The 23,046-nt window shown below is 39.8% G+C and overlaps 2 protein-coding genes across 2 annotated transcripts in view; one reads left to right on the top strand and one right to left on the bottom strand.

The window, feature by feature from the left end:
* Positions 1 to 4,817, top strand: part of LOC148341835 (uncharacterized) — a 36,270-nt gene extending 31,453 nt beyond the window's left edge. The window contains exon 3 of the mRNA XM_088283829.1: positions 4,789 to 4,817. Coding sequence (XP_088139955.1) covers positions 4,789 to 4,817 — 29 coding nt within the window. The remainder of the gene's footprint in view (positions 1 to 4,788) is intronic.
* Positions 1 to 23,046, bottom strand: part of LOC148341826 (uncharacterized) — a 447,376-nt gene that overhangs the window by 153,059 nt on the left and 271,271 nt on the right. The window lies entirely within an intron of this gene.

The following is a 23,046-nucleotide window of genomic DNA, read 5'->3' as shown; positions in this document are numbered from 1 at the left end:
GTGAAAATGATCTCTGTTCTGAGGAGCCAGACTTGACTCACATCAAAAAGGAGGAGGAGGAGGAGGAGGAGATCAACAAGTCACCACTGAATGTTGTCCCTATAAAGACTGAAGATGAAAACAAGGATGAGAGTGAGGACAACAGAGGGGCGGAGCCTACAAGCAGCAGCTCAAGTCATCACGTGACAACAGAAGGTGACGGCGACCACTGGGCGCCATCACAAGCACATAATGAGGACACATTATCACGCTCTCCTGATGATGATGATGATGGGCAAGCCAAACGTGAAAGGGCATGTCACACTGACAGATGGATATGTTCTCACTGTGGGAAATCATTAACTTCAAAATTCTCTTTAAAACTGCACATAAGAACACATAGTGGAGAAAAACCTTTTTCCTGCTCAGTTTGTGGCATGAGTTGCTCTCAAAAGTCGCATTTAACAAGCCACATAAGAACACACACTGGAGAAAAACCTTTTTCTTGCTCATTTTGTGGCAAGTGTTTCTCTCAAAAGTCAAGTTTAACAAGACACACAAGAACACACAGTGGTGAAAAACTTTTTTCCTGCTCAGTTTGTGGCAAAAGCTTTTCTGTAAAGTCAAGTTTAACAAGGCACACAAGAACACACGCTGGAGAAAACCCTTTTTCCTGCTCAGTTTGTGGCATGAAATTCGATAAAAAGTCAAATTTAAAAAGGCACACAAGAACACACACTGGAGAAAACCCTTTTTCCTGCTCAGTTTGTGGCAAGAGTCTCTCTCATAAAGCGCGTTTAACAGAACACACAAGAACACACACTGGAGAAAAACCCTTTTCCTGCTCAGTTTGCGGAAAAAGTTTCTCTCGAAAGTCTACTTTAGTAAGGCACTCCAGAACACACAGTGGTGAAAAACCTTTTGCTTGCTCGGTTTGTGGCAAAAGCTTCTTTTTTAAGTCAAATTTAACAAGTCACGCAAGAACACACAGTGGTGAAAAACCTTTTTCCTGCTCAGTTTGTGGCAGAAGCTTCTTTGAAAAGTCAACTTTAACAAAACATAGAAGAACACACAGTGGTGAAAAACCTTTTTCCTGCTCAGTTTGTGGCAAAAGCTTCTTTTTTAAGTCAAATTTAACAAGTCACGCAAGAACACACACTGGAGAAAATCCTTTTTCCTGCTCAGTTTGTGGCAAGAGTTTCTCTCTAAAGGCAAATTTAACAAGCCACACAATAACACACAGTGGAGAAAAACCTTTTTCCTGCTTAGTTTGTGGCAAACGTTACTCTGATAAGTCAAATTTCACAAAACACACAAGAACACATAGTGGAGGAAAACCTTTTTCCTGCTCAGTTTGTGCCAAGAGTTTCTCTCAAAAGTCGCATTTACGAAGCCACACAAGAACGCACAGTGGAGACAAGCCATTCAGTTGCAGCATTTGTGCTAAAAAATTCTCCACTAAACATAGTGCTGAGAGACACAATTGTGCTGGTGAGAATAGCAGCGATCCTTGAAGCTTAAAAAAAAGAAAACAAAAAACTGAAGGAACTGACTCTTTGTGGTAAGATGTGAATGTGATTTTGAATAAAATATAAATTAAATTTTGCAAAGCTCTTTTAATGACACTAAGCCAATGTGATCAGTGCCAGAAGAACTATTGTGTCTGAGTGATGATGAGTTTTTTTGTGTTAACATCAAACATTATAAATAAAATTGCCTTTGCCTGGAACAACATTTGTGAACATTATGCTTTTCAGTTGTCTTTTAGTCAGGTTTAAATGCCCTGACGCCTTTTGGGAGAGCTTACTGAAATAACTTACTAAAGGTAACGGCCGAAATAAAAATATGCCTGAGAGGCCAGGAGGAACCAGACATGGCGTTCATTTTCACCGGCCGGCGGGGGAAAGAGTGGGACAAAGCAGAAGCGAGCAGGCAGCTCCGCGTGACTCCTTCCTCTCTCTTCCTCCCTGCTCTGCTCTGCTCTGATTTTATTAGCTTGACTCAAGAATCACCAGGAGACAAGAAATTAAAATACAATTAGAGTCTGTTTAGTCTAAACTAATCACCAGAAGACTCCAACAGGCAGGAAATCACAACTCACGGTGTAAAGGTTACTTTAACTAAACACATTGTTCGAATAATATTTAGAGGTTATTATACATTTGCCATGACGCAGCTTTATTTCAATGCATGGTGCGCATGACATGTTGCAAATTAGTGATTATGAACCCTATATGTCAAATTGGCGAACCTGACACACATCTTCAGGATACAGTGTGTGTGTGTGTTAAAATAACAAGTAAGTGTCTATGTGTGTGTATTAAACATTAATGAGTGTATAAAAACATGATTATGAATACACAAACTGATTACCTATCCTCAGCGCATCTTACATTTCCCCCTGTTTGTGGGTTTAAGACAGATCATCATAATGAAATCATACAACAGTGTGATTATCAGTGGAGGGGTGAAACCCCTCAGTAGGGACAAAATTCCCCTCCTCCCTTCCGGCGTGGAACGAGATCCTCATAATTTGATGACCATCAGGGAATAAAACATATATATATATATATATATATATATATAGAAAGAAACATTTCTATATGCCTAGTGAAAAATAATAAAACTGTCTCCACGCAGAGCTTGTCCCTGGGGAGACTTGGTGGAGGCCCTTGCCTCGTGGTAGGATGGGACAGCCGTCCTCGCTTCGCGGATCTTTGTGTGTGGTGTATGTGTGCACATGTTTGGGCAGGGGCAAAAAGGGTCCATGTGTTTTTTAGGTTTCAGTGTCCAGTTCGAGTTCATCATTCTCAACATCAATTTGATTGGAATGGTACGTTTGGGCAACAAACATACGATTAACCATAGTCTTTGTCATAGGAACAATGCAACATGAACAAACTACACATAACAAAATGAAAACTATGATTATCCCGATAAATTGTGTCTTTCAAATTTTTCATAGTGGTCATAACATCAATAATTGTTTCATTTTACTAAAAATTTAAATGCAGTTATGTTCTCCAATCAAGGCTGAAATTTCTTTATGTACGTCATTAATGTCCAAACAATATCTGATCTTTTTGTTCTGTGGCTTCAACATTCGTATCTGTGGCTGGTTGTGTGGTTCTGATGTGCGTGTGGTCCGAGATTGTGACTCAGGTGAGCTCCTGTTCGAGGGATTCGCGTTGCTAGGCCTTTAGCTGGAAACCGGTGAAGCTTGTACTGCAACTGGTGGATCCAGCTGCCACGCCCCGCGACCTTTGCGGCGTCGGGGTCACTGCCATCATCTGGCGAGGGCCATCTCAGCATTCACTTGTCCCAACGGAGTCGTTTCAACACCTTGAAGAGGAGTTGGTCTCCCACACGGACGTGGTTTTCTCTGTGGATCAGAACACACTGACCAGTAATTGTGTCTTTGCATCTTTGTCAGTCAAACATGTTTTTCATGTGGACTGCGACCGATGTGCCAGTCGCTGGTGGTTCTGATGAACCTGAGAGTCCATGTGTGAAGCCATATAGGATTTCAAAAGGGGATAGTGTCCTTCCTTAGGCTGGCACGATCCTCATTGCTGTGATTGAAAAATAGTCTGGCCATTGTCTTTTTTTTTTCTTGATAAGTCTGGCCTTAACAGTTCCATTAGTGTCCCATTTCGTTACAACATCATTCACAAAATGCATCATTTTCACTTTAAATCACTTCTTGAAAGTCCAAATGTCAGGATAATTTGATTACACAATACTTTTTCCAACTGTTTTAGCATCATCATATCTTGTTGGAAACAACTTAACCCATTTTGAAAACATTAATTACAACCAAACAACATTGCATCTCAAACAAATAACACTTTGTCTAAAAAAAGTTTTTTTTGTTGAAAAGTATGTGGGAACAATTTCATGTCATACTTCCCCTCTGTTGACACACGACTATCTGCTCGTGTGTCAACCATCTTATTCCTCTAATCAATGAATTAGGCAGCCAGGATTTGCCATCTGCCAATTTGCTGATCCTGTCCTCAGCAATGTTTGCACCTTTGTTCTCCCAATGTGTGCATTCAATTAGTGGTGTATTTTTCCTGGCGTGATATCAAATTGTCAAGTTGACTTGCTGTGAGTGTGTGTGTGTGTATGTGTTCATTTTCCTTTATAGTAATGCAGTGCCGACTTTGAGGTCATGCTTTGGGCTGCAGCCTTCGCTGCATTGTCAGCGAGGCAGTTTCCAATTGTAATTGGGTCATTTTATTAAGTAAGTTTTGCTTTTCAAATAACCATTTAGGCATGTTTTATGCACAACATTTCTTTTCCTGTTGTGGTTTTAAAAGCCCTTGTCTGCCCAATGTCGACAGAACACATGAACATTTATCTTGACTGTCAGTTCACATTGTAACCATACAACCCATACAAGATGGGAAACCCTAAATTTTAATTAGCCTGCTACGCTCTTCCTGCTTATCCTAACAATTTCTCTCTTACAAATGATCTGTTTTGTGACATTGCTTCTCAAACGCTTCTACTTCTCACCAGTCCGGAATGTGCACCTCATTTCTTTCTTATCAGTCTGGAATGTGCACCTGTTTTTTTTTTTCTTACACGCCTGAATCAGTGCAAAACATCATGCTGCTTGTCTTGAACATACAGAATTTAGCATCCCTTGAAACAAAATTTCCATTTGCAATCCCCAAAACAAAAAATGTTCCTCCAGTCGGGAGAAAAATGTCCTTAAAAAAAAAAAGAAAAAGTGTCCATAAGGTCAAGTCACGGTTTGGTGATAATTTGGAGCGGCTTCCACAGTCGTGTGGCGCCTTCTAGTGGTGCGAGAAAAAGTGACGCTGGGCTGAAACGCACCGCACCTTATCAGTTTAATGTGTCCCAGTGACAATGAGGTCGCCGTGCAATGTGAATGTGGTGGACAAGAATGTAATTTTTTAATTCCTGAAGCAGCAGTGAAGACTGCTTGAACACACTCTGACGTGGCTCTCACCACGGGATCCAATTATTGTGACTAATATGCAAATAGATTCACTTTCCTGTGTTTCTGCAGCAACACATGTCCATGAAGCCATTTTTTTGCAGTCACTGTTTGCTCAATGCTCATACTAATTTGGTAGTGCGTTAAGATGCTTTGTCCATACAATCTCCTTTTTGGTCTCATATTCACTTGAAAATTATGTTTACTACACACTAAACATGATCTACAAAAATTTTAAAAAGGTTTGTTGTCCTAGCTGTAGTATGGATATCAATCCCTCCTGTTGAGACATCGGAATTTCCATGACTCAATTTAGCAGTTAAATATCAAGTTGGTAGTGCTAATACATCGTAATCAATGAGTTCATGCTTGACAAGTTCAAAAGCTTTGTCAGCCTTAAGTGTTCAAACAATTTTTCTCTTCCGCAAATGTCATTGCCTGGTCATAAATGATGTCCAGCAATGCTTGTGTGATTTCTGAGTAATTTGCAATTCATGCGACAAAAAGAATTACACACTTCTATAAAAAACATTTACTCGTCTGTTATTGGCTTTAAGGCTCTGGCAATGTTTTGCTTATCACTGACAATGCGCTCTTTTAAAGTTTTGACATTTGTGTAAATTCGCCCTTGCTTTTTGATTCTGTATTAAAGTCCAATTGTGTCAGTGTATCGCGGACTAATAAGTAAAACGCATGTTGATGTAGAACTCCTTCTACACACACTTTTTATGTTTGTTTTTTACGTCACGTGATCCTCCGTTGCTACCACAACTCGTCCTGAAAAAGTAATGTTTGTAACAAGACTTACTGCTTTCTCCCTTTTTGTCATGATCCGCGTCGGACATGACCGGGGTTTTGTTATTGTTTTCATGTTCATGCGGTTTTGTTATTGTTTTCTTCACCTCCCGGCCATGTGCACTTGTTATTGTTTTGATCTGCTGAGTAGGGGCGTTTCACCTCAGCACCTCGCCCTCACCAGCCACGCACCTGTTCCCCGTCAGCTCACACACCTGATGCCCATCCGCACTCCTAATGACTGGACTATATAAACACCTCATCCCAACAACTCATTGTCGGAACATTGCCCCTGCTACGCCTGCCCTATACAATTGCTGCCGCACTTTCCGGACTTCCACGACCACGGTTGTTCCTGTCAAGTTCATGCTCTTGTTCACGTCCTCGTTCCCGTCACGCCCCTCAGCGTTTTGCCCCCGGCTTATGTTCCTCGTCTTCCTTTTCTGTTGGTCACGTTTTGGTTGCGTCCTTGTTATTTTTCATCCTGCCACGTTTGTTTGTCCACGCCCCGTTGTTTGTCCTCGTTAGATTTATTTAATAAACTCCCTTAGTTTACCCTTCTCCTGCTTCCTCGCTCTTTGGGTCCACCCACCTCTTCGCCGAACGGCGAAACCTGACACTTTTTTTCTTCCTTCTGCTCAACACGTTCATGCTTTTTGTGCATAATTTTCTTTTCCATTTTACAAGTTGGACAACTAAAATGACCGTATTTTCGCAGTCATAAGGCGCACTTTAAAGTCGCAATTTTTTTCCGAAACAAACAAAGCGCCTTGTCAGGCGATACGCTCATTAAATGGACAAAGTATCACTCACGACCATCAGCTCTTGTCATCAACGGGCTGTTGCGAGTGCATGTTAGCACATTCTGCTGGGCAAAGAGTGAGTTGTCCATGCTTACAATTGACCGTGACTAATACACTATATTCTTGATTTTTTTAAACCACAATGGCCGAAGGAGGGAAAAGTGTGGATTTAATTTCAGATCCACTTGCAAGGACATTTTCAAGTCGGACCTTTCAAGAGAAGCTATATCGTCCAACACTCACTCAGTGGTGCGTAAGTGTGTTTCTGGATATTATTTGTCCAGCCGTGGTGTCATAAATGATGATATTTTGATGTGGATTCATTCAAGTAGGACGAAGTAGGAATTCCCTGAAGGCTCAGGTGTGAAATGCACTGAAGTAACTTAAAAAGTAAAAGTAAAAAAATTATGATTGTTTAAGAATGTGCAAGAAAGAACTCAATCTGATCGAAATTTTGTGCTTTGACAAATGTTGAAAATAATGATATTTTCCAGGAGGTATTTATTTCTTTGTTGTTTATTCTTTCAATTCTATACTTATTTCAATATTTGAGTATTATTTTTCTTTCAATATGTAGTATATTTTGTCTTTGAAGTGTGGGTCCTTGCTGCCTTCAGGAGAGGCAGCCGAGCAAGGCTGGATTGGTGATGGAAAAGAACAAAAGAAAGAAGAAAGATTTTATTCTCGTCACATGCTGATGTCAAAAGAAGTCTCCCCAAAAACGTGCGAGCCCCCTCTCAGACATTCCCTTCTTATAGGGAATGCCCAAATAGGACATGAATATCTAATTTTCCCTTGTTGCATATGCAATTCCCATCACGCTAGTCTTCGGGATTTCCCTCCAAAAGTCCCCCAGAGGGAGAGCAGATGCGTCTCCCCGTTGATACGACCAGTCTACTCGTGACCACCTTAAATTACTTCCATACCCTGGAAGGTCACTGACCTGGCGAGAGAATTGCCCCCACCATAAACAATGCTCAGGCCTATTTTCTCTCAGGGCAGTATCTGGTTACATCGGAACTTCAGAACCAAGACTGGTCACTTCTGTGAGCTCCAGTCCCTTCATAGTTTCATAAAGAGAATACTTCCCATATGTAGATTAGGCCATTTTAAAATACACAACTTTTTAAAAATGTATTTCAATGTAGATTTAAGCTTGCTTATACAATACTACAATATTTATTCAATTATTTTAATGTGAAATTATATAAATATTAATTTAAACCTTTTTATTTCACTCTTGAATATTTCTGAACAAATTTGTTCATTTGAATATGTATGCAATTTAAATTATTCCATCCATCCAGCCATTTTCTGCCGCTCATCTGGGGTCGGGTAGTTGAATTAATTTAATACGTAAGTATTTTTTATAATTCAATATTTATTTCAAGGACTCTTCTCAATTAGTTCAATATTTATAAAATGTTTCTATATTTATTAATTGCATTAAGTCTGTATGCCGTTGCCAATTTTACATTTTAATATATCCCGATTTCATTATATAAGCAATCCAAAGTATAAAAAATATAATAGAGCATGAACAAAAATATTTGGTATATTTTATAATAATAATAATAATAATGCCTTTATTAGTCCCACAATGGGGAAATTCGAGATTCGCACCCAGGCCTCCTGGGGAGACTGGGTCCTGAACGCGGCGCCTTAGACCACTCGGCCATCCTGGCAGCCACGAGATTCGAACCCTGGCCTCCTGGGGAGACTGCGTCCGGAACGCGGCGCCTTAGACCACTCGGCCAAAATTATATTTTTTCCGAAGTGAGATTCTGCTTAGCAATTCACCCCAAACACTTGATAGAGCTCAACCTAGAAAGAGGTTTTAGCAAGTCAGATATTTATTCAGAAAGCGAAATATTAAATTTATGTGAGGGGATATTTGAAGAGTTTGAGTTTTGTTCAATGGACCATACATATACGAGCCAGCCAAACACAACGAGAAAACCAGCGCTGACTCCAGTTGCCATCAGATTGCCAACTCCTGACATACCAAAACCTTGAAGAGAAACTGAGACTATTTGCGTTTCTCTTTCTGGTTCTTTTTTTAGTTCCAACTTCGAGATCTGTTTTTCACCTTTTCACACAACGTAATGAAGGCCAGTTGAGCAAGTGGAACACGTGATTTTATTGATGATTGTAGAAGATACCGATTTCATAAGCACCGTTTCTTCTCACACCTTTTCCATTAAGTACGATTAAAAAGACAACTGAAAAGCATAATGTTAACAAATGTTGTTCTAGGCAAAGGAAATTAATTTCATTTATAATGTTTGATATGAAAACAAAAAAAACGATCATCATCACTCAGACACAATGGTTCTTCTGGCACTGATCACATTGGCTTTAAGTCAATAAAAGAGCTTTGAAAAATTAAATTTTTCATATTTTATTCAAAATCAAAATTTACATCTTACCACAAAGAGTCAGTTCCTTCAGTTTTTTTTGTCTTTTTTTAAGCTTCACGGATCGCATCAATTCTCGCCAGCACAATCGTGTCTCTCAGCTTCCGGTTTCGTGGCAAATTTTTTAGAACAAACGCTGCAACTGAATGGCTTGTCTCCATTGTGTGTTCTTGTGTGGCTTCGTAAACTTGACCTTACAGAGAAGCCTTTGCCACAAACTGAGCAAGAAAAAGGTTTTTCTCCAGTGTGTGTTCTTGTGTGACAAGTTAAATTTGACTTTACAGAGAAGCGTCTTCCACAAACTGAGCAGGAAAAAGGTTTTTCTCCACTGTGCGTTCTTGTGTGGATTGTTAAACTTGAATTTTTAGAGAAGCTTTTACCACAAACTGAGCAAGAAAAAGGGTTTTCTCCACTGTGTGTTCTTGTGTGACAAGTTAAATTTGACTTTTCAGAGAAGCGTCTACCACAAACTGAGCAGGAAAAAGGTTTTTCTCCACTGTGCGTTCTTGTGTGGATTGTTAAACTTGAATTTTGAGAGAAGCTTTTACCACAAACTGAGCAAGTAAAAGGTTTTTCTCCAGTGTGTGTTCTTGCGTGTTCTGTTAAATTTGATTTTTGAGAGAAGCATTTTCCACAAACTGAGCAAGAAAAAGGGTTTTCTCCACTATGTATTCTTGTGTGACTTGTTAAAGTTGACTTAAAAGAGAAGATTTTGCCACAAACTGAGCAAGAAAAAGGTTTTTCTCCACTATGTGTTGCTGTGTGTTTTCTTAAATTAGACTTTCCAGAGAAGCTTTTGCCACAAACTGAGCAGGAAAAAGGGTTTTCTCCAGTGTGTGTTGTTGTGTGGATTGTTAAATGATAATTTTGGGAGAAACTCTTGCCACAAACTGAGCAAGAAAAAGGTTTTTCTCCAGTGTGTGTTCTTGTGTGACAAGTTAAATTTGACTTTACAGAGAAGCGTCTTCCACAAACTGAGCAGGTAAAAGGTTTTTCTCCACTGTGCGTTCTTGTGTGGATTGTTAAACTTGAATTTTTAGAGAAGCTTTTACCACAAACTGAGCAAGAAAAAGGGTTTTCTCCAGTGTGTGTTCTTGTGTGACAAGTTAAATTTGACTTTTCAGAGAAGCGTCTACCACAAACTGAGCAGGAAAAAGGTTTTTCTCCACTGTGCGTTCTTGTGTGGATTGTTAAACTTGAATTTTGAGAGAAGCTTTTACCACAAACTGAGCAAGTAAAAGGTTTTTCTCCAGTGTGTGTTCTTGCGTGTTCTGTTAAATTTGCCTTTTGAGAGAAGCATTTTCCACAAACTGAGCAAGAAAAAGGTTTTTCTCCACTATGTATTCTTGTGTGACTTGTTAAATTTGACTTAAAAGAGAAGCTTTTGCCACAAACTGAGCAAGAAAAAGGTTTTTCTCCACTATGTGTTGCTGTGTGTTTTCTTAAATTAGACTTTCCAGAGAAGCTTTTGCCACAAACTGAGCAGGAAAAAGGGTTTTCTCCAGTGTGTGTTGTTGTGTGGATTGTTAAGTGGGAATTTTGTGAGAAACTCTTGCCACAAACTGAGCAAGAAAAAGGTTTTTCTCCAGTGTGTGTTCTTGTGTGACAAGTTAAATTTGACTTTACAGAGAAGCGTCTTCCACAAACTGAGCAGGAAAAAGGTTTTTCTCCACTGTGCATTCTTGTGTGGATTGTTAAACTTGAATTTTGAGAGAAGCTTTTACCACAAACTGAGCAAGAAAAAGGGTTTTCTCCAGTGTGTGTTCTTGTGTGACAAGTTAAATTTGACTTTTCAGAGAAGCGTCTACCACAAACTGAGCAGGAAAAAGGTTTTTCTCCACTGTGCTTTCTTGTGTGGATTTTTAAACTTGAATTTTGAGAGAAGCTTTTACCACAAACTGAGCAAGTAAAAGGTTTTTCTCCAGTGTGTGTTCTTGCGTGCTCTATTAAATTTGCCTTTTGAGAGAAGCATTTTCCACAAACTGAGCAGGAAAAAGGGTTTTCGCCACTATGTATTCTTGTGTGACTTGTTAAATTTGACTTAAAAGAGAAGCTTTTGCCACAAACTGAGCAAGAAAAAGGTTTTTCTCCACTGTGCGTTCTTGTGTGGATTGTTAAATAAAACTTTCGAGAGAAGCTTTTGCCACAAACTGAGCAGGAAAAAGGTTTTTCACCACTGTGTGTTTTTCTGTGCCCTTTTAAAGACAGCTTTGAAGTGAATGAGTCAGTGTGACATGCCCTTTCACCTTTGGCTTGCCCATCATCATCATCATCATTAGTATCATCATGGTCATGAGCGTCTGATAATGTGTCCTCATTATGTGCTTGTGATGGCCCCCAGTGGTCTTCATCACCTTCTGTTGTCACGTGATGACTTGATCTGCTGCTTGTAGGCTCCGCCCCTCTCTTGTCCTCACTCTCATCCTTGTTTTCATCGTCAGTCTTTATAGGGAGCACGTTCACTGGTGACTTGTTGATCTGCTCCCCCTCCTCCTCCTTTTTGATGTGAGTCAAGTCTGGCTCCTCTTTCACAGAACGGAGACCGTTTTCACTGACGTCTGGAGAAAGACAAATTTGGTTTGGTCAAGTCAAACCTCAGGCGGCGACTTTGTCTTATTTTCTACCGTGCTATCTTGACTTGTGCCTGCCGCATACGGAGCAATGCGTGTGACCTCAACTTGGACTCGACCATGGGGGCATTTCACAAAATTACGTCCTACGATGTAAACCTCCTTTTAGCAGCACAACAGTGATAAACGAGCATTTAAAAAGGAAGCACGCTGCGGCTGATGCCCGATTTCATTCCTGACATAGTCACAGACGTTTCTGGAATATGTATTCTAATTCAACTAAGATACACCAAAATATTTTTTTAGAGTTCACTGAATTATTTTGGAACTGCGATGATGCTTAACAGCCATAGGGTGTCAGTAATGAGTAACAAAGTAACACAAGACCTCCCACTGATACATCATCATTGTCATTTGCATAAATTATCAAGAACTTTGAGTTGCGGGGAGATGCAAACCACCTGGGCCACAGGAACTTTATTACCAGGAACTAAATGTTCCTGGACTTGTTTGTAGCAAAGGGGGTTGTGACGTTCTCCCTTTTTAAGCCCATTGTAAGCCAAAGATGCAGATGCATTCCAATGTGCATTCTTGTGTGGATTGTTAAACTTGAATTTTGAGACAAGCTTTTACCACAAACTGAGCAAGAAAAAGGGTTTTCTTGCCCATTATCATCATCATTGTCATGAGCGTCTGATAATGTGTCCTCACTGTGTGCTTGTGATGGCCCCCAGTGGTCTTCATCACCTTTTGTTTTCACGTGATGACTTGAACTGCTGCTTGGAGGCTCCGCCCCTCTCTTGTCCTCACTCTCATCCTTGTTTTCATCTTCAGTCTTTATCGGGAGAACGTTCACTGATGACTTGTTGATCTCCTCCTCCTCCTCCTCCTCCTTTTTGATGTGAGTCAAGTCTGGCTCCTCTTTCACAGAACGGAGATCGTTTTCACTGACGTCTGCAGGACACAAAAAGACAAACACACATTTAATTTGGTCAAGTCAAAGGTCAGGCGGCGACTTTGTCTTATATTGTTTCTACCGTGCTACCTTGACTTGTGCCTGCCGCACACGGAGCAATGCGTGCGACCCCGATTTGGACCGGACCATGGGGGCATTTCACAAAGTTACGTCCTACGATGTAAACCTCCCTTTAGCAGCACAACAACAGTGATAAACGAGCAATTAAAAAGGAAGCACGTTGCGGCTGATGCCGATTTAATTCCTGACATACTCACAGACGTTTCTGGAAGCGAGCTGAAGTAAGCACACACAGGCTATTGTGTGCGTCTGATGGAACACCTGTTGTGGGACCCCAACATATTGATGCAGACCACTGGGGGCCATCGCAACATAATGTCATTGATAGAATAGGAATCCTTCAAGTGAAATATGTTTACAAGTTTTTCATTTTGCATTTAGAGATAGTTTCATCGTGGGTACTTTTTGCTTCCATTCTAATCTGTATGCCTAAAAGAATTAAAGGGGCCCTGCTAGGGCTGGACGATATGACCTAAAATCAATATCGCGATTAATTGAGCAATTTTACCTCGATAACGATAAATGCACGATAAATTCCCCGTGGACTAAAATCAAAATAAATGCAGGAAATGCGTACTGACTGTTTTTTTTATTGACCAACTGGTACACATTACTTTCAATGAAAAACAAAAGTCCAAAAATCCTTTGTATAAACATTCGAAATAGCTTGCTTTGCATGACTTGAACAATGTCACAAAGAAAAAGGGTACCTCTTGCAAAATCTTTTTCTGCAAATAGCTTGCGCCAAGATGCTGTCATGGTGCAAATAATGCCAAACAAAAAAATGGTAAATAAAATGAAAGAAAATGTCAATGCAAGACAAATAAACAAGTGTGCATCATCGGGGAAAATGTGCCGTCTCGAGTACTCTGGTGCGCAGTCGCCACTTGTCATCTATGTAATGCACAGTTAGGCTCAATCAGGGATCCATGTTGCGACCCGACCACAAGTCGGATGTAGATGCAAAATGCTTGACATGTCTAAGCTTCCGGCCCGATGTTGTCCATATCGGGAAATATGGCTTCCATGGAGCGTTTAAATCCTGTGCGCGCCACTGGAACTAGAGGAGCTTTATCTTTAGCTATGTGCTAGGCTATTGCGTCCTCCTCTGAGACGTTCTCTCGTATGGTGTCGCCTCCGTTAATGGGCTGTTGTCACTTGTCGAACCTTGCTTCTCACTTTGAACTTTCAGCACAGCATGGTTGTGTTGTGGGTGGTGAAAAAGCTTCTGGATGTGATTCGCCAGCTTCGACAGCGACGTCTGTTTTCTTTCTCGATCAGGCGGGTGGAGTCACGTGACTAGAGGCGCTGTAGCGGTTTTAAAGGGGCATGAACATTGCCGCAGACAGAAAAGGCTTTTCTTTTTTTTTTTAAACACTGAATTTACCGACATGGGCAAAATGATTTCGGTCATAGTAATAAATTCCGGTAACGGTAAATTTTCGGTTTATCGCCCAGCCCTAGGCCCTGGCATCATAGTCGCTATTTATTGCATGATTTATGTTTGTGTTTTGTTTGTTTTTTTTTCCCAAACTGACATTTCGCCTGCTAGTACGTTCCAACATTCCCCCTTTTTTTTTTTTATAAAATTTTTGTTTCTAAATAAATTTTAAAACAAAATTACGTGTGAAGAATCAAAATCCCTACACATAAATTAAGCAACAATACTTTCGCTCTGACTTTCATGTTGACATATTTGAATAATGAATGTATATTTTAAAGTTATCCAATATGTATTAAAATTAGACTAAGATACGCCATAATATTATAAGAGTTCCCTGAATTATTTTGTAACTGCAATGATGCTTAACAGCCAAAGGGTGTCAGTAATGAGTAACAAAGTAACAAAAGACCTCCCACTGTTAAGTCATCATTGTCATTTGGATAAATTACCAGGAACTACGAGTTGTGGGGGAGATGCAAACCACCTGGGCCACAGGAACTTTATTACCAGGAACTAAATGTTCCTGGACTTGTTGGTAGAAAAGGGGGTTGTGACATTCTCCCTTTTTCAGCCCATAGTAAGCCAAAGATACAGATGCATTCCTTGCAGCATGCGCTTGATCACTGATGAGATCCGTGCAACCCTGGATGGATGCATTCAATGTATTTTAAATGTTTTGATGGGGTGAAACTACGCACACGTGCACAAAACAGTGCAGGGCCACCCGAGGTTCATTGACTCTCATACGACCAAGCCAGTACAAAGTTCATAAATAAAAAAAGACCGATACGTACTTGACTTTAAAAAAAAAAAAAAAACGTAATATTTTGTGTTGTATCCACTAAAATTGATCAACCGCCATTGATGTTTTCGCCGCAGTGTGCACATTTTGTAGAGTCAGGCAGAATTCCTTCCGCAAGGAATTGCTTGAACAAGGTATAAAAACCAGAAATTTGAAAATGTAAAATAATCAGTTCAAATTTTATACTGGGAAAACATGGAGTTCACCCCCCACTATTGGTTATTCTTTGGCATTTATTTTCTGCACTGATTTTATTTGGCATAAACAAATGTTTAGAAAACCGACAAGTAAAAGGCAATATTTAAAAATAAAACGGCAATAACCTTGAACGCATTTCCCCAAACAACTTAATGTTGTGATGCATATTTTTAACAATAGAAAGTCGTTCTTGACAAAGCAAATTAGAGTAAGACGTGTACAAACCTGCTTTGAGTGGCACAACACGAGGCTGGTTGCAAACTTCGTCCAGCAGTTGAAGATGTTGCTCGTTCTCTTCTTTTATTCCAGAAAGTTCATCTTTGTACTTGGGTGTCGTTCTTTCACTCATTTTCAAATGATAACTACAAAAAATCCGCACTTGATCTCTGCTTGGCGATGAGTTATGTGCCTCTTTTTGTTAGCGGCTAGCTAGCTAACAAGCTAAGCAAACTACGCCGAAAAGCATCAACGCGCGAAGATGAGGTTATCGGGACACAAAGACTTAATGAATTATGTCGTAGTCCTTGAGAGTAGCACTGGACATCCTTTGATAAAATTACAGTCAGTTCCACACTAAATCAGAAGAATTTAGCGGTGGGCGTTTTTGTTCCGGTGTGGACGAGTCGGTGGATGTGGTCGAGGTCCTGCGAAAGCTGCGCGCTTGCTAATGACGTCATGCTTTAAGCGCGTATTTTTCAAATATCTTTCTTTGCCTCTGTGTTTGTTTTTACCCCTGGCTGTTCTATTTTAATATATATTTTATATAATGTTTTAAATCGGTTGATAAAAAAATTCACAAAATAACTAAATTAACGCCACATTGGCGAGTCAGCCCCCACGTCACTTCCGCCGATGCCTCGAGAAGCCGCTGCTGCAACAGCTCTGGGACGTTTACGTTTCTCCTACCGAATTTGCAACAATGCTGTGGTTCACTCGTACGGAAGAGGATTAGGGCCATGAATGAGAAAAAAAAAAGATTGGAAGGATTCTGACTTTAATCTCAGAATTCTGACTTTATTCTCAGAATTCTTACTTTAATCTCAGAATTCTGACTTTAAAGTGAGAATTCTGACTTTAATCTCAGAATTCTGACTTTAAAGTGAGAATTCTGACTTTAATCAATTCTGAGAATAAAGTCAGAATTCTGAGATTAATCAATTCTGAGAATAAAGTCAGAATTCTGAGATTAAAGTCAGAATTCTGAGATTAAAGTCAGAATTCTGAGAATAAAGTCAGAATTCTGAGAATAAAGTCAGAATTCTGAGATTAAAGTCAGAATTCTCACTTTAAAGTCAGAATTCTGAGATTAAAGTCAGAATTCTCACTTTAAAGTCAGAATTCTGAGATTAAAGTCAGAATTCTGAGAATAAAGTCAGAATTCTGAGATTAAAGTCAGAATTCTCACTTTAAAGTCAGAATTCTGAGATTAAAGTCAGAATTCTGAGAATAAAGTCAGAATTCTGAGATTAAAGTCAGAATTATGAGAATAAAGTCAGAATTCTGAGATTAAAGTCAGAATTCTGAGAATAAAGTCAGAATTCTGAGATTAAAGTCAGAATTCTGAGAATAAAGTCAGAATTCTGAGATTAAAGTCAGAATTCTCACTTTAAAGTCAGAATTCTGAGATTAAAGTCAGAATTCTCACTTTAAAGTCAGAATTCTGAGATTAAAGTCAGAATTCTGAGAATAAAGTCAGAATTCTGAGATTAAAGTCAGAATTCTGAGAATAAAGTCAGAATTCTGAGATTAAAGTCAGAATTCTGAGAATAAAGTCAGAATTCTGAGATTAAAGTCAGAATTCTCACTTTAAAGTCAGAATTCTGAGATTAAAGTCAGAATTCTGAGAATAAAGTCAGAATTCTGAGATTAAAGTCAGAATCCTTCCAATCTTTTTTTTTTCTCATTCATGGCCCTAATCCTCTTCCGTAAAATGTAATTGTGATTTTCAATAAAATATGATGAAATTTAATTTTGCAAAGCTCTTTTATTGAGATCAGTGCCAGAAGAACCACTGTCTGAGTGGTGATGATTTTTTTGTGTGTTTACTTCAAACATGTAAATAAAATTTATTGCTTTTGCCTGGTACAACATTTTTTAACATTATGCTTTTCAGATGTCTTTTTAATCGCATTTAATGGAAAAGGTGTGAGAAGAAACAGTGCTTATGAAATCGGTGCCTTCCACAATCATCAATAAAATGACTTGTTCCACTTGCTCAACTCGCCTTCATTACGCTGTGAAAAGGTGAAAAACAGAACTCGAAGTTGAACTATAAAAAGAACCAGAAAGAGAAACGCAAATAGTCTCAGTTTCTCTCAAAGGTTTTGGAATGTCAGGACTTGGCAATCTGATGGCGACTGGAGTCAGCGCTGGTTTTCTCGCTGTGTTTGGCTGGCTCGTATATGAATGGTCCATTGAACAAAACTCAAACTCTTCAAATATCCCCTCACATACATTTAATATTTCACTTTCTGAATAAATTTCTGACTGGCTAAATACACTTTCTAGGTTGAGCTCTATCAAGCGTTTGGGGTTTGTTGCTAAGCAGAATCTCACTTCAGAAAAACTATAATGTAAAAAATACTTCGGTATTAAATTAATTCAATAACCCAACCCCGGACGAGCGGCAGAAAATGGCTGGATGGATGGAATAATTTAAATTGCATACATATTCAAATGAACAAATATGTTCAGAAATATTCAAGAGTGAAATAAGGTTTAAATTGATATTGATATAATTTAACATTAAAATAATTGAATAAATATTGTAGTATTATATAAGCAAGCTTAAATATACATTTAAATAAATTTTAAAAAAGTCATGTATTTTTAAATGGCCTTATATAGATATGGGAAGTTCAAAGAAGTGACCAGTCTTGGTTCTGAAGTTCCGATGTAACCAGATACTGCCCTGAGAGAAAATAGGCCAGAGCATTGTTTATGGTGGGGGCAATTCTCTCGCCAGGTCAGTGACCTTCCAGGGTATGGAACTAATTTAAGGTGGTCACGAGTAGACTGGTCGTATCAACGGGGAGACGCATCTGTTCTCCCTCTGGGGGACTTTTGGAGGGAAATCCCGAAGACTAGCAGGATGGGAATGCATATGCAACAAGGGAAAATTAGAAATTCATGTCCTATTTGGGCATTCCCTATAAGAAGGGAATGTCTGAGAGGGGGCTTGCACGTTTTTGGGGAGACTTCTTTTGACATCAGCATGTGACGAGAATAAAATCTTTCTTCTTTCTTTTGTTCTTTTCCATCACCAATCCAGCCTTGCTCGGCTGCCTCTCCGGAAGGCAGCAAGGACCCACACTTCAAAGACAAAATATACTACATATTGAAAGAAAAATAATACTCAAATATTGAAATAAGTATAGAATTGAATGAATAAACAACAAAGAAATAAATACCTCCTGTAAAATATCATTTATCAACATTTGTCAAAGCACAACATTTCGATCAGATTGAGTTCTTTCTTGCACATTCTTAAACAATCGTAATTTTTTTACTTTTACTTTTTAAGTTACTTCAGTGCATTTCACACCTGTGCCTTCAGTGAAGTCCTACTTTGTCCTACTTGAATGAATCCCCATTAAAATACCATCATTTATGACACCACGGCTGGACAAATAATATCCAGAAACACACTTACGCACCACTGAGTGAGTGTTGGACGATATAGCTTCTCTTGAAAGGTCCGACTTGAAAATGTCCTTGCAAGTGGATCTGCAATAAAAATCACACTTTTCCCTCCTTCGGCCATTGTGGTTAAAAAAAAGCAAGAATATATTTTAGATTTTCGAACGGCCGCCAATTACGACTTTTGGGTGTGTCGATTCGGCATCGCGCTGCCCCCTCACGAGTGAGTATCCAATCACAAAACGCGTTCCTCACCCTCAGCATAAGGCCAGCGAAAAGGCTCACTGTAACCAACTCGTGATCTGATTGGCTGTCGCAACCGTCTAACAAGGCCGTGAAATTGAAAACCGACAACAATCAGCCAATAAAAACAAAGGGATGTTGTAGGCTAAAAGTGACAGCAAAGGGAAGACAACACAAATTAACGTTCACAATTGTGCCAAGTGGACTGGAGTCAATCCTTGGAGACAAGACATCTGAAGATCTTGGATTGGTAAAAAGAATTTACCAAATCAACAGCAAGGATGTCAATAAGAACAACAAAGTGTTGCAGAGTGAAGGTAGTAAGAGTATAGTGAACAAATACTTTTCTGTCTTCAAAGGACAAGGGACGCTACCTTACACTTACAAAATACAGCTCAAGGAAGATGCTAAACCTGTAGTACATGCCCCAGAAGAGTTCCAGCCCCTCTCAAAGATAGATTAAAAAAGGAACTGAACAGAATGACACCAATAAGAGTCAGAGAGAAAGTGGAGGAACCCACCGACTGGGTAAATTCCATCACGTGTGTTCAAAAGAGGAACTCCCCAGAGTTACGTGTTTGCCTCGACCCCAAAGATCTGAATGAGAACATTAAAAGAGAACATTATCAGATTCCCAAGCGTGAAGAAATCCTGAGTGACATGGCAGGTGCTAAGTACTTCAGCAAATTAGATGCATCGCATGGATTTTGGCAGCTGAAGCTGGACACCGAAAGCAGCAGGTACACCACCTTCAACACACCATTTGGGCGTTTCTGTTTTCTGAGACTGCCATTTGGCATAAAGTCTGCGCCTGAGTTCTTTCACAGAGCTATGGAGTCAATCATAGAAGGTCTGGAAGGAACCCGTGTGTACATTGATGATTTGGTTGTTTGGGGAAACACGGAACAAGAACACAATGAAAGATTTGAGGAACTGCTACAAAGAGTTAAAATGAATGGACTTAAACTAAAACGAGAGAAATCTCTAATCTCGTTGCACACTTGAGTACAATGTCAATAAAGGGATTTCTGATTTCTGAAATGTCTGTTTGGAGTTACAGAATTGACATTCTTGGGAGACAAGCTCACAGCAGATGGAGTGGTGCCAGACAGAACCAAAGTGCAAGCAATGCTGGACATGCCAGTTCCAACTGAGAAAAAAGGACTTCTGCGAGCAATGGGGATGATAAACTTCCGGGGCAAGTTCATTCCAAACCTCTCTTCAAGAACAAAGTCCCTAAGTTTGCTGCTGCATCACAACGTAGTCTTTGAGTGGACAACAAAACATGACAAAAAATGGCAAGATCTAAAGAGAACTGTGACAGCTGAGCCAGTCCTTGCCTACTTTGATCCATCAAAACCAACCAAAATTTCCACGGATGCATCGAAAGATGGGCTAGGTGCCGTACTGCTGCAAAAGGCGAGAGACACTTGGCAACCTGTAGCCTATGCATCCAGGTCAATGTCAGAGACTGAAAAACGCTCTGCTCAGATCGAAAAGGAGTCACTGGGTCTAGTGTTTGGATTTGGCAAATTTCACACGTATGTTTATGGACTGCCCACGTTCATAGCAGAGACTGATCATAAGCCACTGATTTCAATTAGAAAGAAAAATCTCAATGACATGACGCCCAGAATTCAACGCATGATGATGACGTTGCAGCGCTATGATTTTGAGCTAACTTACACGCCTGGAAAATACATCGTGCTTGCTGATGCGTTATCCCGAGCGCCGCACCCTAACAGTGACATCAAGGACTGCGTTACGGCGGAGGAGGCTGAGGCTCACATTAACATGGTCACAGCCGCGCTTCCTGCTACTGACGCTATGCTGCAACAAATTGTTGCAGAGACGGCAATGGACGCAGTCTTGAACAAAGTGTCACAATGTATGAACAATGGATGGTCAAAAGGGAACTGCCCTCAGTTTTACCCGATGAGAGCGGAGTTGTGCATGGCGGACGGCCTCCTGCTTAGGACGGACAGGATTGTAGTTCCACAAGCTATGCCCAAGGACATGCTTCAGCGTCTTCACGAAGGACACCTGGGAGTGGAGAAATGTAAGAGAAGAGCACGAGAAGCCATCTACTGGCCGGGCATTAACAAAGACATAGAAGAAATGATTTAAAAATGCCAAGTTTGCAAAAAACATCAACACAAACAAGTCAAAGAGCCAATACTGGTAGCTGACCTTCCCACAACTCCCTGGCAGAAGGTAGGCACTGATTTGTTTCATATAAGAGAACATTATCAGATTCCCAAGCGTGAAAAAATCCTGAGTGACATGACAGGTGCTAAGTACTTCAAATTAGATGCATCGCATGGATTTTGGTATTCATAAATGTGTTTGGTTTGCTTTTGTGAATAAAGATTTTACAAAAAACGTATGAGTAAATATTTATCATCTCATCAATATTTGCACAACAGAGTACTGAGTTTCGAGATCCTCACAATAATAATTCTCAAAATTATATTTCTTATCAATTTAGCTTAGTTAAGGGATATTTTATTGACAATCTAACATCACTCTACAAAGACAGAAAAAAAATTGGTGGTGGGGGGGAGCGAATCTTTTTCTTCTTGGTAGAGGCCGGCGTGAAATAATTGAGAAGCACTGCTAGTATATGCAGACATTATATTCATACAATCTTGCAGCCCGAGTGAACCGCAGAATCGGTCAGAGAATCGTAAACGTCCCACTGCTGGAGCAGCAGAGGCTTCTCGGGGCATAGGCGGAAGTGACGCGGGAGTTGACGCAGCAATGTGGCGTGAATTTAGTTATTTTGTTACATTTTTTTTCAACCGAATTAAAATATTACATAGAATATATATTAAAATAGAACAGCCAGGGGTAAAAACAAACACAGAGGCAAAGAAATATATTTGAAAAATACGTGCTTAAAGCATGACGTCATTAGCAAGCGCGCAGCTTCCGAAGGACCTCGACCACATCCACCGACCCGTCCACACCGGAACAAAAAATCCCACCGCTAAATTCTTCTGATTTAGTGTGGAACTGACTGTAATTTTCTCACAGAATGTCCAGTGCGACTCTAAAGGACTACGACATAATTCATTACGTTTTTGTGTCCCGATAACCTCATCTTCGCGCGTTGATGCTTTTCGGCGTATTTAGCTTAGCTTGTTAGCTAGCTAGCCGCTAACGAAAAGAGGCACATGACTCATCGCCAAGCAGAGATCAAGTGTGGATTTTTTGGAATTATCATTTGAAAATGTGTGAAAGAACGACACCCAAGTACAAAGAGGAACTTTGTGGAATAAAAGAAGAGAACGAGCAACATCTTCAACTGCTGGACGAAGGTTACAAGCAGCCTCGTGTTGTGCCACTCAAAGCAGGTTTGTACACGTTTTACTCTCATTTGCTTTGTCAAGAACGACTTTCTATCGTTAAAAATATGAATAACAACATTACGTTTTTTGGGGGAAATCGTCCAAGGTTATTGCCGGTTTTTTTTAAATATTGCCTTTTACTTGTCGGTTTGCCGAACATTTGTTTATGCCAAATTAAATCAGTGCAGAAAATAAATGCCAAAGAATAACCAATAGTGGGGGGTGAACTCCATGTTTTCCCAGTATAAAATTTGAACTCGTTTAACATTTTACATTTTCTGGTTTTTATATCTTGTTCAAGCAATTCCTTACGGAAGGAATTCTGTCCGACTCTAAAAAATGTGCACTCTGCGGCGAAAACATCAATGGCGGTTGATCAATTTTAGTGGATAAAACACAAAATATTAAGTTTAAAAAAAAAAATAAGTACGTATTGGTCTTATTTATTTATTAACTTTGTACTGTCTTGGTCGGGTGAGAGTCAATGAACCTCGGGTGGCCCTGCACTGTTTTGTGCACGTGTGCATAGTTTCACCCCATCCAAACATTTAAAATGCATTAAATGCATCCATCCAGGGTTGGTCGGATCTCATCATTGAACAAGCGCATGCTGGAAGGAATGCATCTGCATCTTTGGCTTACTATGGGCTTAAAAAGGGAGAACGTCACAACCCCCTTTTCTACCAACAAGGCCAGGAACATTTAGTTCCTGGTAATAAAGTTCCTGTGGCCCAGGTGGTTTGCATCTCGACTGCAACTCATAGTTCTTGATAATGTATGCAAAAGACAATGATGATGTAT

This window comes from Idiotropiscis lumnitzeri, chromosome 2, assembly GCF_059441095.1.
Source record: "Idiotropiscis lumnitzeri isolate Australia: NSW breed Sydney's pygmy pipehorse chromosome 2, RoL_Ilum_1.0, whole genome shotgun sequence".
Lineage (NCBI taxonomy): Eukaryota > Metazoa > Chordata > Actinopteri > Syngnathiformes > Syngnathidae > Idiotropiscis > Idiotropiscis lumnitzeri.
This window is presented reverse-complemented; position numbering and strand designations above follow the sequence as displayed.